We start from the raw sequence: 20,410 nt of genomic DNA on the forward strand, positions 1-20,410 counted from the left end.
TTTTGAGGAACGACAGAACAGCAGAGAAGAGTGTTATAATAATAAATAGAAAGTAATTATACAGATAGTTGATTTTCAAACATAATATTTAACAGTCCCTTAAACAAGTAAGGGAGTGAAGACAGAGAAGGCAAAAAAGACCCAAAATGAAAAAGCAGAAACACATAGTAACTCTAGCAAGAAAGTAGCTAAAGAACGGAACCAACACACCATGACCCTTATGGGAAACAAACAAGCTTACTCCTGGGGCTTCTCCCATTTGAGAGACTTCACCACCTCCCAGGTGAAGTCAGTGTCCTCTCTTCCAAAGTGACCATAAGCAGCAGTTTTCAAGAACCTTCCATTTCCACCCCTTTTGAGGTCCAAACTAATGGAAATCATTCCAGGCCTGAAATCAAAATTTTCCTTCACAATCTTCAGAATCTCCTTGTCTGGAATCTTTCCAGTCCCGTAAGTGTCAACAAACACTGATAAGGGGTCAGGAACACCAATTGCATATGAAATTTGCACAACACACCTTCTAGCAAGAGCACTAGCAACAATGCTCTTTGCAGCCTGTCTAGCAATATAGGCTCCACTTCTGTCTACCTTGGTGGGATCCTTCCCAGAGAAGGCACCCCCACCATGAGCTCCCCAACCACCGTATGTGTCAATGATGATTTTGCGCCCTGTGAGACCGGCATCTCCATGAGGACCACCAATGACAAACCGGCCTGATGGATTGAGATGGAAAATGGTCTTCTCATCTAAGTACTTCTCTGGTATAACAGGCTTGATAACATGTTCTTTGAGATCAGCAGCAATCTCATCATTGGTAACAGTTTCATCGTGCTGGGTTGAAATTAGGACAGTGTGGACGCGAACTGGGACCATAACACCATTGTCATTGTAATACTCCACAGTAACTTGGGTTTTTCCATCAGGTCTTAACCATGTGCATGTACCATTCTTGCGCACTTCGGTGAGGCGAGCACCGAGCTTGGTTGCAAGGACATGGCTGAGAGGCATAAGCTCAGGTGTTTCATCTGTGGCATAGCCAAACATGTGGCCCTGATCACCAGCACCTATCTCCTCGGGTTGCTTGGTGAGGTGGCCATGGACTCCCTGAGCAATATCAGGGCTTTGTTGTTCCAGGTAGACCAGCACCTTGCAATTGTCAGCATCAAGACCAACATCATCGGACACAAAGCCTATAGAACGACAAGTGTCGCGTACAATCTTCTCATAGTCTACATTGGCCTTAGTTGTGATCTCTCCGAACACCATGACCAAGTTGGTCTTGGTGCATGTTTCACAGGCAACCTTGCTCTCTGGATCTTGCTCCAGACAGGCATCAAGCACTGCATCAGAAATTTGGTCACAAAGCTTGTCAGGGTGACCCTCGTTCACCGACTCAGAAGTGAACAAGAAGGTATCCATTCTCCCAAGTTCTGAGCTACAAGAAACCAAATAAGGGTTAAATATATAACCACAATTGCCTCTAAGACACAAAGGGATGATTTAAAAACCATGCTAAAATTTACCCTAGTCGAAAAAAAAACAAGACATATAAAACAAAATATTCTCTAAATTGGTAGAGAGCACCAAGTATAGTGGATCACCAATTGGTTTACTTTGCTTAATACAAATCAACTTTACCAATTCACAGAATGCCCAATTATGCATGGAATCAGAAAGATCCCTCAATCCTCAGCTTCAATCGTAGCAATAACTCAGTATAATACACAACTAAAGAAAAATCACGCAAAACCTCAGGAAAAATTGAATCTTTTTCAATTCCTTCCATAATAAAAAAAAACCGCATACTGTAACAAAATTAGGCCACTGCAATTAGAATTTCATAACAAAGAATTCAATCATGCATGAATAGAATAGAATAATATTGTGACATAGATTAAGCAGACATGCAAATAATCAAAGTGCAAAAAATGATACGAGTAAAAGGTAAGGACAAGAAGAAAATACAGAAATCGAAGTGAAAACTTTTCACACACTGTAGAATATAGAGAGTGAAAAAGGGCACCAATTCTCAACTCCTAGCAGGTTTAGTTAAACTTCTTGCCACTCTTATGTCGTGGATTTAGGTTGACATTTATAGAGTGACCGAATGGATCAGGATCCCCGACAAATGTCACACCTTGTATGTTTTTAAGTTTTGCTGTCTTCAACAAGGTATTGACACTTGTCCACAAAGCCCATTTACATTTTCTTATATGACAGTTATAAAATATTCATTTTTAAAAAAAAAAATATAAACTTGTTTTCTTGTAATATAATTTTCCTAATTTCTAGTTTCTTTTATAAAAGATAGAAATAGCCTGAAATCTAATTGTGGTCCTCTAAATTTTCGATTTTAATCCAAAATTTGAAAACCAAAATATATTCGAGCAGCTTCATATATATTAAGAATTGATGGTTTATATCCATTAGTTTGAGTGAAGTAAAGTGCTTAAATCGAATAAATTATTTTTACAGTTAAAAGTATATAAAATAAAACGTTAATTAACCTTTTAAAAGAAAAAGGAAAGAAAACCATATTAAAGGCCAAAAAATAAAAAATGCGGTGAGCGTGGATCGAACACGCGACTTTCAGATCTTCAGTCTGACGCTCTCCCAACTGAACTATCCCCGCAATTTGAAAATAATAGTTTGATTAATTTAGAAATAGTAATTAATTTAACAAGATTTAATAAAATTAAAATGTTTTATGTTAATAGGAACCTTAAAATACGATAAAAAATGAAGGATATTAATAAATATAAAAACAAAATTCATACATTCTTAACAGTGTTAGTGAAGTATATTTATTTATGAAAAATATGTTTACTTAAATTTATATTTATAATCGGATAAAAAATTATTGAAGTAAAGGTGTATAAATATAATTAGGAAGTTGTTGTTATTCGAAATATATTTAAAAGTTTTATTGCTATTAGTCATGTAAAGATGACTCGCGGATTACAAACCTTAAAATTTAAACTTTGTATGTTATATTCATTCTATGTATAATATTTATTCAATACTTTAAAAAAAAAAAAAATTACACCATAAGTGACTCAATCCAACCTATTTTATACTGGATTGTATTTAAATTTTAGACTAGATTTATTAAATGATGAATTAATAAAATAAAATACTGGATTGTATTTAAATTTTAGACTAGATTTATTAAATGATGAATTAATAAAATAAAAGGGATGTGTTTTTTCCAAGATTGATGCAACCCAATTTATAAATTTTATTAGAGCAACTATATCACATACATCTTTTTAACTTGTATTTTATAATTTAATTTGTACTTGAAAAACTACGTTTTATATTTCGTTAATAGGTTAAATATATTAAATAGTTTTAAATTATTTTTTATCAATATAAAATTTAAACATATTTTTAATTTTTTGTTAGAAAGATGAAAATCTATCGTAACTATTTTAACACGTAAAATTTTCCATTTAATAATAATAATAAAGATCTATAAAAATATGTTTAGATTTCTTAAGGATTAAAATAATATATATATTTTTTATCTATTTAGTCTTTTTCTATTATCAAAGAGAAACTGAAAAAGAGAATCAACTAAAAGAATTATATATCTAATAAACTAGGGCTGGTAACGTTATTATATTATGTTGAATAATGAAATCTGAAATATAATAAACAAATGGTTTCATAGCTCAGTTGGTTAGAGCGTTGGTCTTATGAGCCGAAGGTCGCGGGTTCGAGCCCCGCCGGAACCATTGGCAGAATTTGATTTTTTTTATTAAATTTATTTTTCCATTTACTTAAGATCGTACAAGGATGTATTTGATCTTCTTTGTTTGTCAACGTTATTACATGTTTTTTCTTCTTCTGTGGTGGATGGATGTGCAAAGATTAAAATTCAGTTATAAAATTTTTTAACATTTGTTTTATTAACTAAGAGGAGTACCGAATTTTTATCTTTGTACACTAATATGCTCTATCCTTGAAGTTAAAAACACATTGTGCTTTAAGGTAAATTTTTATTTACATGTTTGCCGTTTGAAAAAAAATCAAGATTTAGATATTAAACATTGAATATGATAGAAAATATGAGAAGGAGAGAAAAGAGTGAACACACACCACAACCAGATAACATGAATAAAAAAACAATGAAAACAAAAAAAGACATATTAATCTGTTTTAATAACATATTGAATGTGATATTCCATCTAATCTGATATTTACTATGCATAATGCATATCACGAAAAGAATAAGACTGATAACGCAAAACTGTGAAACTTAAGTTAGATTGAGAAGAGGACGAAAGACACATACTTTTGCATACATGTCACTTCTTATATGTAAAGGAAGTATAGAACACATATAAATAAAACCAATAAAAAAAACGCAGAAAAGGGAAAAAACAACAAAACATTGGTTATAATAATCTCTTTAAAGAGAATGACGTCAACTAAAATTACATTTTGGCGAGGAATTTTATTGACCATTTTTTAGTACAAATTTAACAATAACAAAAGATAAGAACAGCTTCCTTGCAACATCTATCCTCTTCACATCGATCTTATTCCTCCTTGCTTGGTATACACTACGGACTTATCCATCAAAACGCCACCAAATTGGTTACCGAAAAATTGCTCTGCGTTAAGCTTCGGACATGATGCAATCAATAGCTTGTTTGCATATACCCGTCATTGTGGCCTCCGGTCCATAAACCTGGAAACACAGCATCACCACAATCGCACAACAAAATACAGAAAAAGAATTTTGTAATTCAAGACTCCAATGGAGACAGTCCACCTGTTTAGTTTAGGTTTAAAATCCTCTGGCTTACTGCCAAGAGCCTCAAGGTGAAGAACTAAGTTACAAGATTTCAAAATTTAAATAATTTACTATTATAGTTTGATAAATGAAGCATGTAGATTTAGTAACTACTCATTGGTCCCGGATTCTGATAACTAAAAGTAGTTTCTCAGTGATGAGCATGTGAGCAAATTTATGGCACATTTTAAAGCGTGATCCCTACAAAGATTGTCATACTCATTACTTACCTGAATTGGTACTCCCAATTCCTCCCCCAATGAACGCATCTTTGCCAAACCAGTCTGATAGTTTGGACCACCTCTTCTGACATAGATGTGGACTCGCGCTGCTTTAAGCTTTGATTCCTGTTCGAGTGATGGGGAAACCAACTCATAACTTTCAAAGTAACAAGTTGAAGCGAACAAAGGATACAACTTACAACTAACATTAACATACCTTCTCTTTCAGCGCTCGAATAATCCCACTGAATGTGGCAGCAACGTCAGTGAAATTTGCTATGCCACCTCCAATAAGAAGGGCTCTCTTACGGCCATCAGGGTCTGCAGTAGCACACTGCAACACAGTCATGGCTCATGAGCACAATCTTCACAAATGATATAGTCATAAAGCCACTAGCTATGACGAATTAGCAAAGTTTAAGCCACAAGAAAGAAAAAGAACATATCAATTGGATATGTGAGCTTTACATCAATTACGACTCTCGCATACTGCAACACTTCTTCCTCATTTGGTGCTCCACTATACTCAGCATAGTTACCAAGCTCTGATGCATAGCCTAAATCTCCAACCTAGTAAACAAAGTGTATATTATTAACTCACTAGATGACATACTAAAATAGAACTTCCTGAATAATCAATCACTGTTGGAGAGGGTCCTTTATTCACAACTTTTGACAGAATGGAAATTAATCCATAAAACATGGAAGCTTACAGTATCAGCATAAATTACGCTTGCACCACCTCCAGCTACCATTGTCCAGATGCGTCCTTTTGGGTTCAATACAGTAAATTTCAACGACGCACTTGTCTGTAGTATGAAAAAGAAAAAAAAATTAAGAATCCATCACACAGCAAAGTTCCACTTGCAATTATTATAACATGGAAGTATGAGTTTTACAAAACGGAAGTACTGTAAGAACATGATAACTGTAAGGTAAATATATGGGCCACCACTTATTGAGGCGAGATTTATCATGAGATCAGAAACTATTTTCTCAACTTTATCAGAATGACGACAGAAAAATGCTGAGAATTCTGATAACATTTTTCTATTACTTTTATTGATTTTCCTATTTCTTTTATTGATTTCTCACTGTGCAAAAGTGCTCTATGTCATACATAATTATGGAAGTGGTCCAAAATCCTTAAGGCAACTAAACAACACGTAAAAAACTGGAAAAAAAATAAGTTTTATGCTTAGATATATAACTAAGTTTTAATTAGAGCACCTAATACTATTTTTTTTTTAAATTGATACCTTATAAATAATTAAAATTGTTTAAATTTTTGATGTTATATGCTTTTACTGTCACTGTTTTCATTAAATCAGAGTATTAAAAAGTAATCAAAATTTTTAAATATTTCAGTTAAAAGAGATAATATAATAGTATTAACAATAAAATACAAATCTGTTTTTCAGAAACTTATATTAAATTTTTATAATGCATTAAATACTCAATTTAAAAAAATAATCTATTGATTGGTCAAAACAAAAATAAGTAAGCATGGAAGATACGACACTTGTTTAAATCTAAAATAAAAAATACCTTATCATCCAATGAATGGATGAAGCTTTCTGTAGGGCTCAGAACTCTTCCAAAAGGCAATGGAAATTCTATATTGCCCCACCTGAAAACATTAAGGTTATAGATTAGAAACAAATAGTCATATGCACTAGATACTTAATTTTCATGGCTTTAAAAATTCAATGTTTAATTCTTAACAAAATATCAAAGGATTATACTTGTTGAAGTTCTTGAATGCAGCAGTGTCATCCAATTCCCCTCTCATATCCAGCGGATATGGCTTTTCATTCACTATTGTAAATGGATTCATCTCAAGGAAACTGAAGTCCAGATCTATGGACAAGATGGGAGTTAAAAAAAGGTTACACTAGTGCATATATGAATATCCATGACAGTTAGCATTTTTTGAGAGAAGTAATACACAAATGATTCTTGTCTTGAACAAATTGAGTCTTTAGAATTTCCCCGTATTTTATATAAGTGAAATAGAGCAAACAATATTCATTTTTCTCTTTGACTACTCATGCACAAGTTAGCGAGTTAAGATGAAAGAGTTAAAAAGCACACGTTAAAGTTCTAAAGCATTTTCTAATTCTACATTCCGGAGTTCATATTAAGCTTTAGGTTCCAAAACAATAAGATGATCCAGTAGTTTTCAAGCTTGTTCATTGCATACCTTGGAAGACAGCAAACACACCCAGTATGAAATCACCTATTGTCTCCCGAATCTGTAAATTAGAGTTAGAATAAGCATTTGTTAGATGCACAAGGAATAAGAAAAAAGCTACTAGAAATAAAGAAATAGTGAATATAGACAAGCATTAACCTAAAGAAATAGAAGTTCAAACCCTCAAAATCTTAATAAAGACAGTGCGAAGGTTAGAACCAAACGACACTAAACACATCACATCCAAATCATGCAGTCTCGTCTGTATCAGTTTTTCACCAAATGCAAAATCTAAACTATAGTTAGCGAGAGATAAATTCTGGAGACTATACTAGTTCTTTGAATTCTGAACATGATACAAGCTCCCAAGCAAACACACAAGAAACTGATAGACATAAGGGAAGTGCCAAAATACACACCTCCAAAGGAAGTGTAGCAATCAACGGTGCACATGCCTTCGGAGTCAACTGTTTCTCCGTTGGAAGGAATATAGTTTTAACCTGACAATTAGCAGTGAACCTTCCCATCTTATCAGGGTTGCCTTTGCAGAGAAAGGAAGCACAAACACTGAATCATACGAGACACAGCAAATAAAACAGTTACACTAATTCAATTTAATATAACAAGTCAATAACACCTTATCCCAATTCTCTTCAATATCAATGCCCCCGCATTCAGAAAAGCTGATGGTGGAGCCAAGCCTTTCAGAAACAATGGACAAATAATACTCTTGGTCGTGAGGAACAAACGGTTCAACAATGAAAGTAGTTATAGGCGCCTTGCAACCTCCCATCTCAACCTACCAAACGTTCAATACAATAAAAGGTTCAGGAAAAGGAAGATGAAATGTTGAAACTTAATAGCACATTTTTGCTTCCTGTATTCGTCATTTCGCAAATTTCAATTCCTACAAATTCATCTATTAACTTGAAGACCAATATTTAACAGAAATTCAGACTTGCAGAGTATGAGCTTAGCATTTCCATTAAATATGTCAAGCTGATATGATAAGCGAAATTGTACATCTAAAATAGCAGGAGAATGAAAACGGTGAAAAAATGGAGGCAACAAAACCAAATCAGTGAAACGAATGTAACAGGGGAGAAAAGTACAATTAAACGAAACCAACGTTGATATGAAAAAGAAAAAAAAAAAAGCAAGCATGCAGAGTTTTCATTTGGAGGAATGACCTCAACGCCGAGGCGTGCTTTGACAAACTCAGCGACTTCAGCTATGTCCAAATTGAGAGCCACTAAGCCACTCTTTCCGCGCTTCCCGAAGAGCATGTCCGGTTTGACGACCACCTTTGTTGACGACAACCAGGGATGGTGGTCTGTAAATTCAGCGAAGTCCGTTGACTGTGTGACCTGCGAAGAATCGAAGTCCGGAACAGAGCTTTCAAATAAGTGATGGATTGAATTGAAATGAGGAGACAGCATGCAAATTATGGAAACCTGAGCAGAAAGGATGTCGAGGTCGATAGAGGCAAGCCGTTTGAGGTGTTCCTTGAGAAGCCTCTTGGAATGGTACTCCCTGATCTTCTTCCTCGCCATTTTACGATCTCAAACTCAGATGAGAAATACAGAGTACGTGCTCTGTGCTCTGCTCTCTTATCATGCACTGTGAGAACAGGGAAGAAGGACTGCGTAATTGCTTCCTAATGACACCAAAATGATATAATAAAGGATTAAGTTGTTTTTCGTTCTTAACATTAACGTAGTTTTATTACTAATCAAAGTAATGAAATTTGAAAAATATAGTAATAAAATATGTAAAAAGAGTGTGCAAAAAATAAAATATTCCATGAAGTACGAAGGTTTTTTTTTTTTAAAAAGGAATAAAATAATAGAGTTGGAAGTTTGGTATAAGATGAAGATGAGGATGAGCATGAGTTTGAGCATGAGCATGATGGTGGATTCTGTTTTGTCATCTTCGATTATTCCACCTTGGCGCCCATTCAACACATTATTTATCATTTGTGGGTCGGTGGGCGGCGCAATTATTTTCTTAAGTAAAATTAGGTTAAGGTTTAATTTATATTTGTTGTCATATCACTATGATTAAGCGTTTAATTTTTATCATACTTAATACACTTTCTTTTATTCAGGCTACCCACTTTCTAATTCTTTATCTGTTAGTTACCTAAAAACTTATTTGAAATGTGATATTCAAAACTAAGTAAAGTTTTTGTCATTTAAATCATAACCTAAATTTATTTTATTCCCTATATTTTAAAAAAATGATAGTTCATATTATTGTATTTTTAAAACAATACACATAATCCATCTTTAATTCCTACTACCTTATTCTTATTTAGTGATTTAATAACAGCTAACACGTGATATTCATGTGTTAATTAAGCAGATATCACTTGTAAACTCGGGTAATATGATTTACTCGTGACATTACAAACTAATTTTTCACCATATTTTTAAAAGGAAATGACCAAAATTAATATTTTAAAATACATAAATAACCATTTTCGATCAAATATTTAAGGACTCAAACACGTATATCTTTCAAAGCAAGAGTTTGATTTATGTACATTTTTAGTGTACAGTATATTACACAGACGTTTAATAAAGCTTTATTTTATCGTCGTATCATATTAAAATAAATAAGATGATATGGTAAATTATTAAGGCAATATTATGATAAATAATTTATTAATTTTTATTATATGAGTAACTAGTATAAATTGTTTACACACACCACATACACACACACATATATATATATATATATATATATATATATATATAATTAAAAGGAAAAAACATGGCTAAGTTATTTCTTTTATAAGTTGTAAGTTAATTCTTATACAGTCATTACTGAGTTTTTACGGTTTATGAAACAAGTCAAAAAAATTAAGGAGGGTGCGGATATGGTTAGATGATTTTATATTTATTTTATATATGTAATTACAGGGGTATATTGGTCTTTTAAGAACCTCATGGAGGTGCTGGAAGAAGTTATGAGGTGAAAAGAGAAATTTATTGAGTTCCGTCTAGTCCAGTTCCAATCTAGTCCAAAAATGAAATGGGCCTCCAATCTAGTCCAGTTCAAAAGTTGGGTCACGAGCCCAAATGATAGCCACACTTGTTTCGGTACCGAAGAGCGGTGCCGATCAACCAAAAAAAAAAAACAGGGAAAGAACGGTGAAATTCCATCGTAGTCCAGTGCTTGCAGGGAAGGTGGTCTCATCACGCTTCTTCTCGTTGTATGAGAACACAAGAGAGGGTTCTCACCTCAGTTTAGTTCAATTCTTAATCGTGCGGTGCGCATCAGCCTCTGCGTCTCCGATCCGAATCGGCAACTCGGTGAGTCACTCGTTCGATCTTGTTTTCAACTGCTTCTTCTTCTTCCCTCTTTTTCTCGATCTGTCACAATCGAGAAAGCTCCAACACTCAAATTCAAATCACCAAACTATTCCTCTCACAACCCTAACACTTCTATTTGCGTATCCCTCAATTCTTAGTTAAACTAATCGTATGTAATGCTTAATTCTCATCCACGTTACTACTCGTGCTATTTTCAACGTATTCAGCACTGGCTGCCTGTGCCAAAGTCAACCTAACTGCTTCGATTCTCTTATAATTACTGTTGATTTGAACTGTGTTGTATTTGGTCTCTTTTTATGTATTAAACGATGCGTGCATCGCATTGCTTTCTTCTCACAGGCTTGGTGATGGAACAGAGGTTTTGAGTTTTAATTGAATTAGAGCCAAGTGATTTGGATTGTTTTGTAATAACCTATGGGGACTGAAAATCCTGGTCGTCCAACCTTCCCTTCAAGGCCTTCTCCACCGCCTTTTCCTGCTGCACAGACAGTGACACCTTTTTCATCAACCGGTTCCGTGGTTGGATCAGAGCCTCCTTCTTTTCGGTCCGCTCCTCCGGCTCCTCCGCCGCAAGCTGCCACGCCATTTTCCTCAGCCGGACCTGCTGCAGTTAGACCAGGGGCACCCAGTTTTAGGCCTGCACCGCCAGGGAGGTTCAATGATCCGTCAGTGCCTCCTCCTCCTCCTCAATCATCCAATGCCCCGCCGGCTGCTGGACCCTTTCAGCAGTTTCCGGCAGCGCCCTTCGCCCCGACAACGCAGCCACGTGCTCCTCCTTTGTCTATGGGACAACCATCATTTCAATCTCCACCTAGTCTAGCACCGCCATTTGCCACGTCTCTTCCAGCTCAGCCACAGATGCCTTTTGTTCCAATGGGTTCTCCCTCACCTCAAAGTGCTGCTCCTGCGCATATGGGTTCAAATGTTCCTCCACCTACATTTCAGCCAGCTTTTCCTGGGTACCCGAGTAAGCAGACTGGTCCTGAAATGCAAGGTCCACCTTTGCATTCCTCATTCCCTGCTAATCAAGGAAATTTTGGGCCTGTTCCACCTGCTGGAGCTTCTCCTTTTTTGTCTCATCAAGGAGGTTATGTTTCATCTCCCCCAGTGGCTCCTCCGCTTGGTATCCAGCCAATGCAGCAGCAACCTGGATCTCTGCCCCCTATGAGTAATGTTCACGGGTTGGCAGAAGACTTCAATGCCCTCACAATGCAAACTCGTCCTGGAACAATGGATCCATTATTTGACCCCAAGGAACTTCCAAGGCCATTGGAAGGTGATGTTGAGCCAAAGAATTTGCTTGACATGTATCCCATGAACTGCAATCCCCGGTTTCTACGACTCACGACCAGTGCCGTACCAAGCTCCCAGTCCTTGGCTTCTAGGTGGCACCTTCCACTTGGAGCAGTTGTATCTCCGCTTGCTGAACCTCCTGATGGGGTTAGTGCTTCTGTACCCTATTTGACGAGAGAAACATACTGGTCATGTAATTTGCAAGTATTCACTATTTGTTGTTTTCAGGAAGAGGTGCCTATAGTTAATTTTGCTCCAGCTAGTGTTGTTCGCTGCAGAAGATGTCGCACATATGTGAATCCTTATATGACATTTACAGAAGCAGGAAGAAAGTTCCGTTGCAACGTCTGTACCTTGCTTAACGATGGTACTATTTACGTTCATAACCTCATCCTTTACATTTGAAAAATAAAATGTCATAAAATAGTTGGAATTTGGTCTTAACTCAAGTACTTTTGGTCTGCACACTTTTATCCTGAGAAAAGGTTTTCTCGGAGGCTCTGAAAATTCATTAATTTCTGCCAGTATCACTTGTGTTATATTGGATGTGCCCACTGGTGCATTTCATAATAGAATGCACATACTTCACCTGCTTACCTTTGCAAGGTAAGGTTTCAGGGCCATAGGGGGACTAAACTTGCTCTCTGGTTTTTGCTACTCTACATATTCATGTCAGTTGTGCTGTTGTGTGTTTATTACTATCATGATAAATGGACCGTAGTATTTATGCTACATGATTAAAAATTTCTGTGAAGAAAATTACTTGTTTTTGACAAATAAATAATATCATGCATATTGTAATTGGTTGAATAGTATATTTCTTATGATGTTAATAAATTGAGTGTTATGTACAGTTCCTAGTGAATATTATTCACAATTAGATGCCACTGGAAAAAGGGCTGACATAAATCAACGGCCTGAGCTTACAAAGGGGACTGTAGAATTTGTTGCCCCTGCTGAGTATATGGTGCGGCCTCCTATGCCACCAGTGTATTTCTTCCTCATCGATGTTTCCATATCTGCAGTTAGAAGTGGCATGATTGAGGTAAGTACTTTACTTCTGACACAATGTGCAACTTGTACTGCACTTTGATAGAGTTCTTTTTATGGAAAAATAATAAATCATAGTATTGGGTAATATATTGCCTTATTTTTGTGTGTTAAATGAGTCATAGTACTTGATTCATATAATATTGATTCCAGTTACGAAGAAGAAAATAGTTATCCTATAATGTACTTTGCATTAGATTAGTTTATTTAGATGAGAAGGTTATCTGCTCACTAGCAAACTTATGTGGTTTAGGTTTTCATTTTCACTAAAATTTATACGTCATATCTTTTAGATGATTGTTCAATTCTGTTTCCTTTTAGTGACTATTGACTGCTGAAACACACAATAGTTGTTTGAGTTTATTTCTTATGTATATTCGAGGGTTGCATGTTTGCCTTCACATATTATGCTTTATGAGCATGCATGAGTCATTTGGGCATGATTACTTTTTGTGTAGAATGAATTTTCAAAGAATTTCTTTTAGAAGAGTGAGAGCTTTTAGGATATTTACCAAAGTGAGTTTTGTAGAAATGAGTTTCTTTTAGATATTGTGTCCACCAATTGTCATATATTGCACATAAAGTGGAGGTGTTGACAATGAAATTTGTCTAGAAGTAACATTTAGTCATTTACTTATTCACTAACATTTTCCCGTGCAACTTTGGGTTGTAAGATGCATTTTTGCATTTGAGGTTACTTAATAACCAATTCGTCCCAAGTTCCAACTTCTAACTATTTTTCGGGTGCTTTGGTTCACTTTGTTTTGACTGCTGGTGTTACTGTTCTAACTGCAGGTTGTGGCCAATACAATCAAGTCATGCTTGGATGAGCTGCCTGGCTTTCCACGTACACAAATAGGGTTTGCAACTTTTGACAGCACAATACATTTTTATAACATGAAGGTTTGCAATATTGTTTGTATTGCTATAGTTTATAATATATGTCTGCCCCCTTCCCACTTTATACTAATTATTTTGTGTTTCATGCTTTTGCAGTCTTCCCTGACTCAACCACAGATGTTGGTAGTGTCAGATCTGGATGATATATTTATTCCGCTGCCAGATGATCTTCTTGTTAACTTGTCTGAATCAAGAAGTGTGGTAGACACCTTCTTAGATAGTTTGCCAACCATGTTCCAGGACAATGTTAACTTGGAATCAGCTTTTGGTCCTGCTCTTAAGGCTGCATTCATGGTTATGGTATGTTTGTCTGTTTTCAACCTTTGAGGGTGGTTTTCTTACCATAATAGCTTTTGCTAGTTTTTTTAAACAGGTAGTGAACTTAGTACATTGGATAAAAATTTGGTATTAATTGACACCAAGTTACATATAGCTACATGAAGTTTAAGACATCAAATTTTAGTGTAGAAAATGAGAGGATAGGCAACATTGAATGTTTTCAATGTGCAAACCTATTTTTCTTGAAAAAAAAGCTTCAATAGTAACCAGGAGAAGTATTGGCTGTGCTTTAATATTTTTGAACTAATATTAATGTATATATGTGGCTTCTATACTTTAATATCTATGAAGAATTGTGGTATGAATTGGGTAAGACCAGTGCTAGGTATTTCACATTTGTTTGGGCTTCTGTATGGAGTTCTTAATCTAATTTCAGGGACAAAAATACAAAATAGTCATGAATATTTAGAATTAGAATTTGGAAGTTCTAATTTATGGAATTGTGATAATTGTTTGAGTGTTTTTAGTGTCAATTATGAAGTTTGATTTTTTGTATGCATTAAGTTTCTCTGATTCAAGTTAATAATTTATTTATGTTGTATTTAATACACACTTGAGGCTAATGATGCTGTGTGATTCATCTAAAAAAAACTTTCCTAGTCTGATAAAGCGTCTTTTGTTTAATACACACTTTATAATTGATCAGTTATGTTAAAACAACCAAGTGCAGACCACCCAAATGTGGCATATCTCAAGATTTAATTCCCCAAACATTGCTGGGCACACTAAACTATGAGAAGGTTGCTTAATAAATCAAATGAAACATAGAGAAATAATTTACATTCCTTGCAAAATGGCGGCCCTATTGTTAGCTAAATTTAAGAGAACGCAGTCCATTGAGAATTTATTGAATTTTGTGTACATTTTTCCTACGCATTTAACAATGGTTGTCTTATACATTGCTTTGTTGTGCTTTTTTCGCACTTCTCTATGCAGAGTCAACTTGGAGGGAAATTGTTAATATTTCAAAACTCACTCCCATCACTTGGTGTTGGCCGTTTGAAGTTACGGGGAGATGATTCTCGTGTTTACGGGACTGACAAAGAACATGGACTGAGGCTGCCTGAAGATCCATTTTATAAACAAATGGCTGCTGAGTTTTCCAAGTACCAAATCTCAGCAAATGTTTATGCATTCAGTGATAAGTACACAGACGTAGCATCCTTGGGTAATTTTTTACATTTTTTTCTGAATTGTGCAATATTCTAATTCTCTTAGAAAGTGCCTCGCCTTTCTATTTGGATTGGAAGACTTCTGATTGATAAATCTGATGGATGATTCTTTATTGTTAAAAAATTGTTTTATGGTGTCTTGATCCCTTGATTTTATGGGCTTTTACAAAGTATGTTAAAATTTTCTTTGGTCTATAACAATCTTGCCAATAAATATCTTTGATTACCTGTACTGTACATAAATAGTCTGCACTTGATACATGAGATCATGGCTCTGGTATCCAGTTAAGAGTTCTATAGAGTTACTTCATCACTTTATTTTGAACACTGAATAATCTTAAATGAATGACTACCATATTTTCCCTTGATGGTGGTGCTATTGAAGACGCACAGGATTGAATGATTGTCGTATTTTGCCTTGATGTGTTGTGATTATAGATGTGTGGAATATGGAGATGTACTGTCTTCTATGGATGTAGTTTCAAAAAAACACTGACCTGTTAGTGCTTAAAAGAAATTAGCTGTAAATAGTAAACCCCCCACAAAAAAAAAAGTTATAATAGATTTTGTTTAAGCACTTATTTTCTTGGCATGCTAATGATCCTATACTTGAGAAGGTGAATTATATATTTATAATTTGCTGGCTATTTAGGAACTCTGGCAAAATATACTGCTGGTCAAGTGTATTTCTATCCAGCTTTCCAAGCAGCTATTCATGGGGATAAATTGAGACATGAATTACGGAGAGACCTTACCAGAGAAACTGCATGGGAAGCTGTAATGCGTATTAGATGTGCAAAAGGTCTGTGCATCCATTGTGTCTTGAAAATATTTTCCATCATTGCCTCCTTTTGTTTATTTTCTGTTTCACGCAACTTAGATAGAGTATGATATGATGTACATTGCTGATAATTACGTGTGTTTGTTTATAGGTGTTCGCTTCACAACTTATCATGGAAACTTTATGCTAAGGTCCACTGATTTGTTGGCACTTCCTGCTGTAGATTGTGATAAAGCCTTTGCTATGCAGTTATCACTTGAAGAGACATTGTTGACAACTCAGACAATGTATTTCCAAGTTGCATTGCTGTATCCTTTCTTTGATAATTCTTGAGATGAGTTCTAGGGCCAGTTTGTTTAAATATTACAAGAAGTGATTCTATTATAAAATAATCTGGTGATGATTTTTTTAGAGATTTGAAAGAAAAAAAGACAGAATCTAATTTATGCTTGTTTACAATCATAGGAATATATTTTTAGAAGCAGTTGATTTTATGAGAAGCTTCAAACTGCTTCTGATTTTAATCCGATTTTAAATTCTCTTCAGCTTGTTATTTTAAAAACTGGAATAAACACCTGACAAACTAAAAAAGTGATTATATTGAGAAAATAAAAATTGTAACAAATTGATCCCAAATTTGTACACTAGTTTTATTATTAATCATAATTTTTAATCTCATGTTTATGATTCTAGATCACTATATTGTAATGTAAGAATATTTATTATTTGAACAGTATTATAAAGAAGCAGAAATTGAGATTTGAGTTTTATCTTGGCGATTGACTGACTACCTAATGCTATCCTCTTATTCATTCTTTTACGCCGGCCATTTATGTTACTTGTTGGAATTGTTATTTTCGTGGTACATTCAACATTTATCCTTGTTTTGCATTGAAATATTGTTAAGTTATTCTTTCTTTCAAGAAATTACTCTTCATTTGAGATGCTGTCCTTAGACATTCAGTTATATTTTTGAAGAGTTTGTTTCCTTCCGAAGTACAAAGAAACTTATTTGATGTTATTTCTATCCTTTTCACTTTTGGTAGTTCATTCAGCTCATGGTGTCATGCTTTGTTTTACTAGTTCTTCTTCACTGTTTAACATTTTTTGGGATGTCTGTTATGCTTGGTATTCTTTTTTTGTCAGGATGTTTATGATGTGAAATGTTTTCTAAGCAAGTTGCATCCCTAACTACAAAATAGATATACTGCATCTTGTGGTGAAAGGCGAATAAGAGTACACACAATGGCAGTTCCAGTAGTTACAGAGTTGGCAGATCTTTATCGTCTGGCTGATACTGGTGCTATTGTATTGCTGTTAAGCAGGCTAGGTAGATTAATTGGACTTCTGGTCTAGTGACATTGTACATTATGGATGATAGCTGCTTGTTATCTTCTAAAACAGTTCCTTCATAATTGCAGCAATTGAGAAAACATTATCCCAAAAACTGGAAGACGCTCGGACTGCTGTTCAACTAAGAATTGTGAAAGCCCTCAGGGAATATCGGAATCTTTATTCTGTGCAACATCGTTTGTCCAACAGAATGATATATCCTGAGTCTCTAAAGTTCCTAATTTTGTATGGATTAGCGCTGTGTAGATCAACAACTCTACGTGGAGGATTTGGTGATGTTCCACTGGATGAAAGATGTGCGGCAGGACACATAATGATGACTGTATCAATAAAAGGACTGTTGAAACTTCTCTATCCAAGTTTGATTCGACTTGATGAATATCTTCTGAAGGTATAGATTGCTTCCTTGAAAAGTTACAAATAATATGGTTCAACTGTAAAATTCATAAATTATTTCTTCGTGTTCCAGGCATCTGTACAGGCTGATGACTTAAAAAGTGTTGAGAGAAGGTTACCTTTGACAGGGGAGAGCTTAGATTCTAGGGGCCTTTATTTATATGATGATGGTTTCCGTTTCATTATATGGTTTGGTAGGGTGATTTCACCGGATATAGCCAAGAATTTACTTGGGCCAGACTTTGCAGCAGAATTATCGAAGGTATTGTGTATTCCTGCCTTACAAAAATAGGTTCATAGTAGGTATTTTTCAAGGCAAACTAGAGTTTATCATCGGTTGTCACCTTGAGCAGCTAGTTATCACTTCGATCTCTAGTTCAAATTCATGTTGGTTGTCTTTTGGTTCTTATTTAAGTAAAATCATTATATGCTCTTTCTCTTGTCCCACCTGGTGTGTGTACAATGTTGACTCATGTTCATCTTGCATGCATGTAGTAAAAAATGACGTTTATCTTATATGCCAACTTTTTCTTTGATATTTTTGTGTTACAATAGAAAAGACATATTGTACATTAGCCATGAGATTTCAATTAAGTATAAAAGAAGTACGAAATACTATAATACGAGCATCATCTTTGTGATAAAATACTTAATTCCATGGTCAAATTGTGTGAGAAATTCATTGACAGTAGCAACCTAGCTGTCAAGCGGAGCAGTTTTTTATAAGTGTCAGCAGTCGCAATCATGGTGATAATTGCAGTCGTTTGTGGCACTACAGGGAGGCATTTTGAAATCCCATTTTACCCTCAACGTTGTTACATTTTGGGGGTTTCTTGGGGACAACATTTTCAAAACGGAAAAAAATAGATTAAACCTAATTGGAAGTAGTTTGCCGTGCTTCTTTCACCTATCTTACCCTTCTATGGGTTCTGCACTTCAGTCTTATCTGAACAGTACACTGAACCACCTCTGTCTTTTACTCCTTGCAACGGCCATGTCATCATCTCTAGGACTGGTATGAACAAGTCCTTTTTCCTCAACCTCCTCTTGTGCACTGGTGAAACCCACAGATGAAAACATAGACCACATTGGGAAGGAAAGTTTGAAAAATGTTAACGGGTGTTAGAAGTAGTGTGACTTGTGACTTTCTTTTTCCTTTTTTCGTCTCTAGTCTGACATTTGTTTTCTTATTATCATCCCTTGACCAAATCAATTTCTAGTCTATTTTATTACTTTTTACTTGTATGTTTGCTTTGCTTGAGAATGTGATCTATGACTTTTTATTGTTATACATACAAATATGTCATCAGTTGACTTTTTTGCTTTGTATTTTTTTAACATGTACATGGTATGGATTATTTTATTTAATTTGGTTAAAAAAATTTAAAATGGAAGCCATTCTGCCATAACATTTGTGCGGTTGTAATATTACCTTTTTGTTGCATCGATATTGACGGATATTATTCTTAACTTTTTGTATGGCCAATTCATAGCATCAAATCATGGTGAGTTTTACAATTGTATTTTGTCTTCCTCTTCTATTTATCTAATAAAAAACATCTGGTGCCGTGTGTATGCCTTGTTTGTTTTGACAGACTACACTCAGTGAGCATGACAATGAAATGTCAAGGAGATTGATGAAGTTACTTGAGAAGTTGAGAAATGCAGATCGTGCATATTACCAGTTATGCCACCTTGTGAGGCAAGGTGAACAGCCCAAAGAAGGGTTCCTCTTTCTTGCAAACCTTGTTGAGGACCAGATGGGTGGTAACAGTGGGTATGCTGAATGGATGTTACAGATATCCCGGCAAGTGCAGCAATCATAATATATAGGTATGGCTTGTATTCCATTTTAGAAAAAAAATAATTAAATCTTGTGGTTTTTCAAGGTATGTTATGAATGGAGGACACTGAATTTTACAATATGAATATCCAGTATCTTTGACTGACTATTATAGTATTATTCTTGAAAAACTGTTTTAGTGCCTTGAAGGCAGAGCTTATGTTTTAAATTTCTATAGAATGATCTGAATATAATCACTTATCAACTTTATATACTGATTCATTCTTTTGGCAGCTTCCCTGGCTAAATAAGCAGTGTTTGAAGTCGGGTTTTATTATTTGTCTCGCAAGTGAGGAGCATTTCTTTCTACATTGGAAATATATTGAATCTATCCTTTCTGGTGGTGGGACAAGCATCCTTGACCTGGCTAAATTGATCGTGACTTGTGAGTAGGGTGCTTTTGGGAGATTGTTGATTCATCCGGAGATGTATCGATTAGGTTAACTACCACAGATTGAATTTAAACATGTTTTCATGTCTCTGATAGAGGAAAAAGGGGAACTTTTTGTTTTTGTTGTTTTACCTAGTGAGATAAATTGTCATTTTCTGTCTTATATTTCCTTTTGTCGTCATCTTATGGTTGATTCTTTCATTGTAGAAAAAGAAAGTAGATAGAGAACTGAGAAGAGATGGCATGTCAAATCAGTCTTGCGAAATCGTAAATTTTGATTGTTGACAATTGTTATTTATTCTGATATGTAATGCTGAATCATTTTTTCTTTCAAA

At 34.9% G+C, this 20,410-nt stretch overlaps 3 protein-coding genes and 2 non-coding genes across 13 annotated transcripts; 2 read left to right on the top strand and 3 right to left on the bottom strand.

The window, feature by feature from the left end:
• On the bottom strand, positions 1-2,159 carry LOC137814886 (S-adenosylmethionine synthase 1-like). 6 transcript variants are annotated; one of them, XM_068617817.1, is made up of 2 exons: positions 2,024-2,159; positions 1-1,430 (listed from the first exon to the last, which is right to left on the bottom strand). In XM_068617817.1, exon 2 carries the CDS (start codon positions 1,417-1,419, stop codon positions 238-240), a length of 1,182 nt encoding a protein of 393 aa, XP_068473918.1. In that variant the 5' UTR covers positions 1,420-1,430; positions 2,024-2,159; the 3' UTR covers positions 1-237. The 6 variants fall into 6 exon arrangements, with proteins under 6 accessions (XP_068473918.1, XP_068473917.1, XP_068473920.1 ...); XM_068617816.1 differs by having other exon boundaries at positions 1-1,435; positions 2,024-2,157; XM_068617819.1 differs by having other exon boundaries at positions 1,995-2,123.
• A 400-nt stretch (positions 2,160-2,559) lies between these two features.
• On the bottom strand, positions 2,560-2,632 carry TRNAF-GAA (transfer RNA phenylalanine (anticodon GAA)). The gene has a single exon. It is a non-coding gene; the product is annotated as a tRNA-Phe (tRNA).
• A 1,031-nt stretch (positions 2,633-3,663) lies between these two features.
• Positions 3,664-3,737, top strand: TRNAI-UAU (transfer RNA isoleucine (anticodon UAU)). Its single transcript has one exon. It is a non-coding gene; the product is annotated as a tRNA-Ile (tRNA).
• A 641-nt stretch (positions 3,738-4,378) lies between these two features.
• LOC137814888 (ATP-citrate synthase alpha chain protein 3) lies at positions 4,379-9,159 on the bottom strand. Of its 2 annotated transcripts, XM_068617821.1 has the most exons (12): positions 8,671-9,159; positions 8,407-8,583; positions 7,854-8,015; positions 7,636-7,716; positions 7,226-7,277; positions 6,768-6,882; positions 6,571-6,652; positions 5,736-5,831; positions 5,491-5,592; positions 5,240-5,356; positions 5,032-5,148; positions 4,379-4,696 (listed from the first exon to the last, which is right to left on the bottom strand). In XM_068617821.1, exons 1-12 carry the CDS (start codon positions 8,767-8,769, stop codon positions 4,625-4,627), a joined length of 1,272 nt encoding a protein of 423 aa, XP_068473922.1. In that variant the 5' UTR covers positions 8,770-9,159; the 3' UTR covers positions 4,379-4,624. The 2 variants fall into 2 exon arrangements, with proteins under 2 accessions (XP_068473922.1, XP_068473921.1); XM_068617820.1 differs by having other exon boundaries at positions 8,407-8,898.
• A 1,152-nt stretch (positions 9,160-10,311) lies between these two features.
• LOC137814889 (protein transport protein SEC24 A-like) lies at positions 10,312-20,410 on the top strand. Of its 3 annotated transcripts, XR_011081692.1 has the most exons (15): positions 10,312-10,536; positions 10,897-11,997; positions 12,079-12,217; positions 12,705-12,895; positions 13,696-13,803; positions 13,897-14,100; positions 15,076-15,307; positions 15,964-16,113; positions 16,244-16,400; positions 17,295-17,422; positions 17,514-17,836; positions 17,915-18,103; positions 19,437-19,674; positions 19,919-20,123; positions 20,283-20,410. XR_011081692.1 is itself a non-coding variant. In XM_068617822.1 (14 exons), exons 2-13 carry the CDS (start codon positions 10,972-10,974, stop codon positions 19,665-19,667), a joined length of 3,078 nt encoding a protein of 1,025 aa, XP_068473923.1. In that variant the 5' UTR covers positions 10,312-10,536; positions 10,897-10,971; the 3' UTR covers positions 19,668-19,674; positions 19,919-20,410. The 3 variants fall into 3 exon arrangements, 2 of the variants coding, with proteins under 2 accessions (XP_068473923.1, XP_068473924.1); XM_068617822.1 differs by having other exon boundaries at positions 19,919-20,410; XM_068617823.1 differs by lacking the exon at positions 19,919-20,123 and having other exon boundaries at positions 10,345-10,536.

The sequence above is a fragment of the Phaseolus vulgaris genome, chromosome 1, assembly GCF_000499845.2.
Source record: "Phaseolus vulgaris cultivar G19833 chromosome 1, P. vulgaris v2.0, whole genome shotgun sequence".
NCBI classification, from domain to species: domain Eukaryota; kingdom Viridiplantae; phylum Streptophyta; class Magnoliopsida; order Fabales; family Fabaceae; genus Phaseolus; species Phaseolus vulgaris.

What these genes read in the sequence shown, in the direction of transcription:
- LOC137814889 (XM_068617822.1), top strand. Translation starts at nt 10,972, where the DNA reads ATGGGGACTGAAAATCCTGGTCGTCCAACCTTCCCTTCAAGGCCTTCT. An exon ending in TTGCTGAACCTCCTGATGGG is followed by an intron (nt 11,998 to 12,078) that starts GTTAGTGCTTCT and finishes TGTTGTTTTCAG; the next exon opens with GAAGAGGTGCCTATAGTTAA. An exon ending in TTGATGAATATCTTCTGAAG is followed by an intron (nt 17,837 to 17,914) that starts GTATAGATTGCT and finishes TTCGTGTTCCAG; the next exon opens with GCATCTGTACAGGCTGATGA.
- LOC137814886 (XM_068617817.1), bottom strand. Translation starts at nt 1,419, where the DNA reads ATGGATACCTTCTTGTTCACTTCTGAGTCGGTGAACGAGGGTCACCCT.
- LOC137814888 (XM_068617820.1), bottom strand. Translation starts at nt 8,769, where the DNA reads ATGGCGAGGAAGAAGATCAGGGAGTACCATTCCAAGAGGCTTCTCAAG. An exon ending in TTGCTACACTTCCTTTGGAG is followed by an intron (nt 7,278 to 7,635) that starts GTGTGTATTTTG and finishes TCTAATTTACAG; the next exon opens with ATTCGGGAGACAATAGGTGA. An exon ending in TTCGAGCGCTGAAAGAGAAG is followed by an intron (nt 5,149 to 5,239) that starts GTATGTTAATGT and finishes TCACTCGAACAG; the next exon opens with GAATCAAAGCTTAAAGCAGC.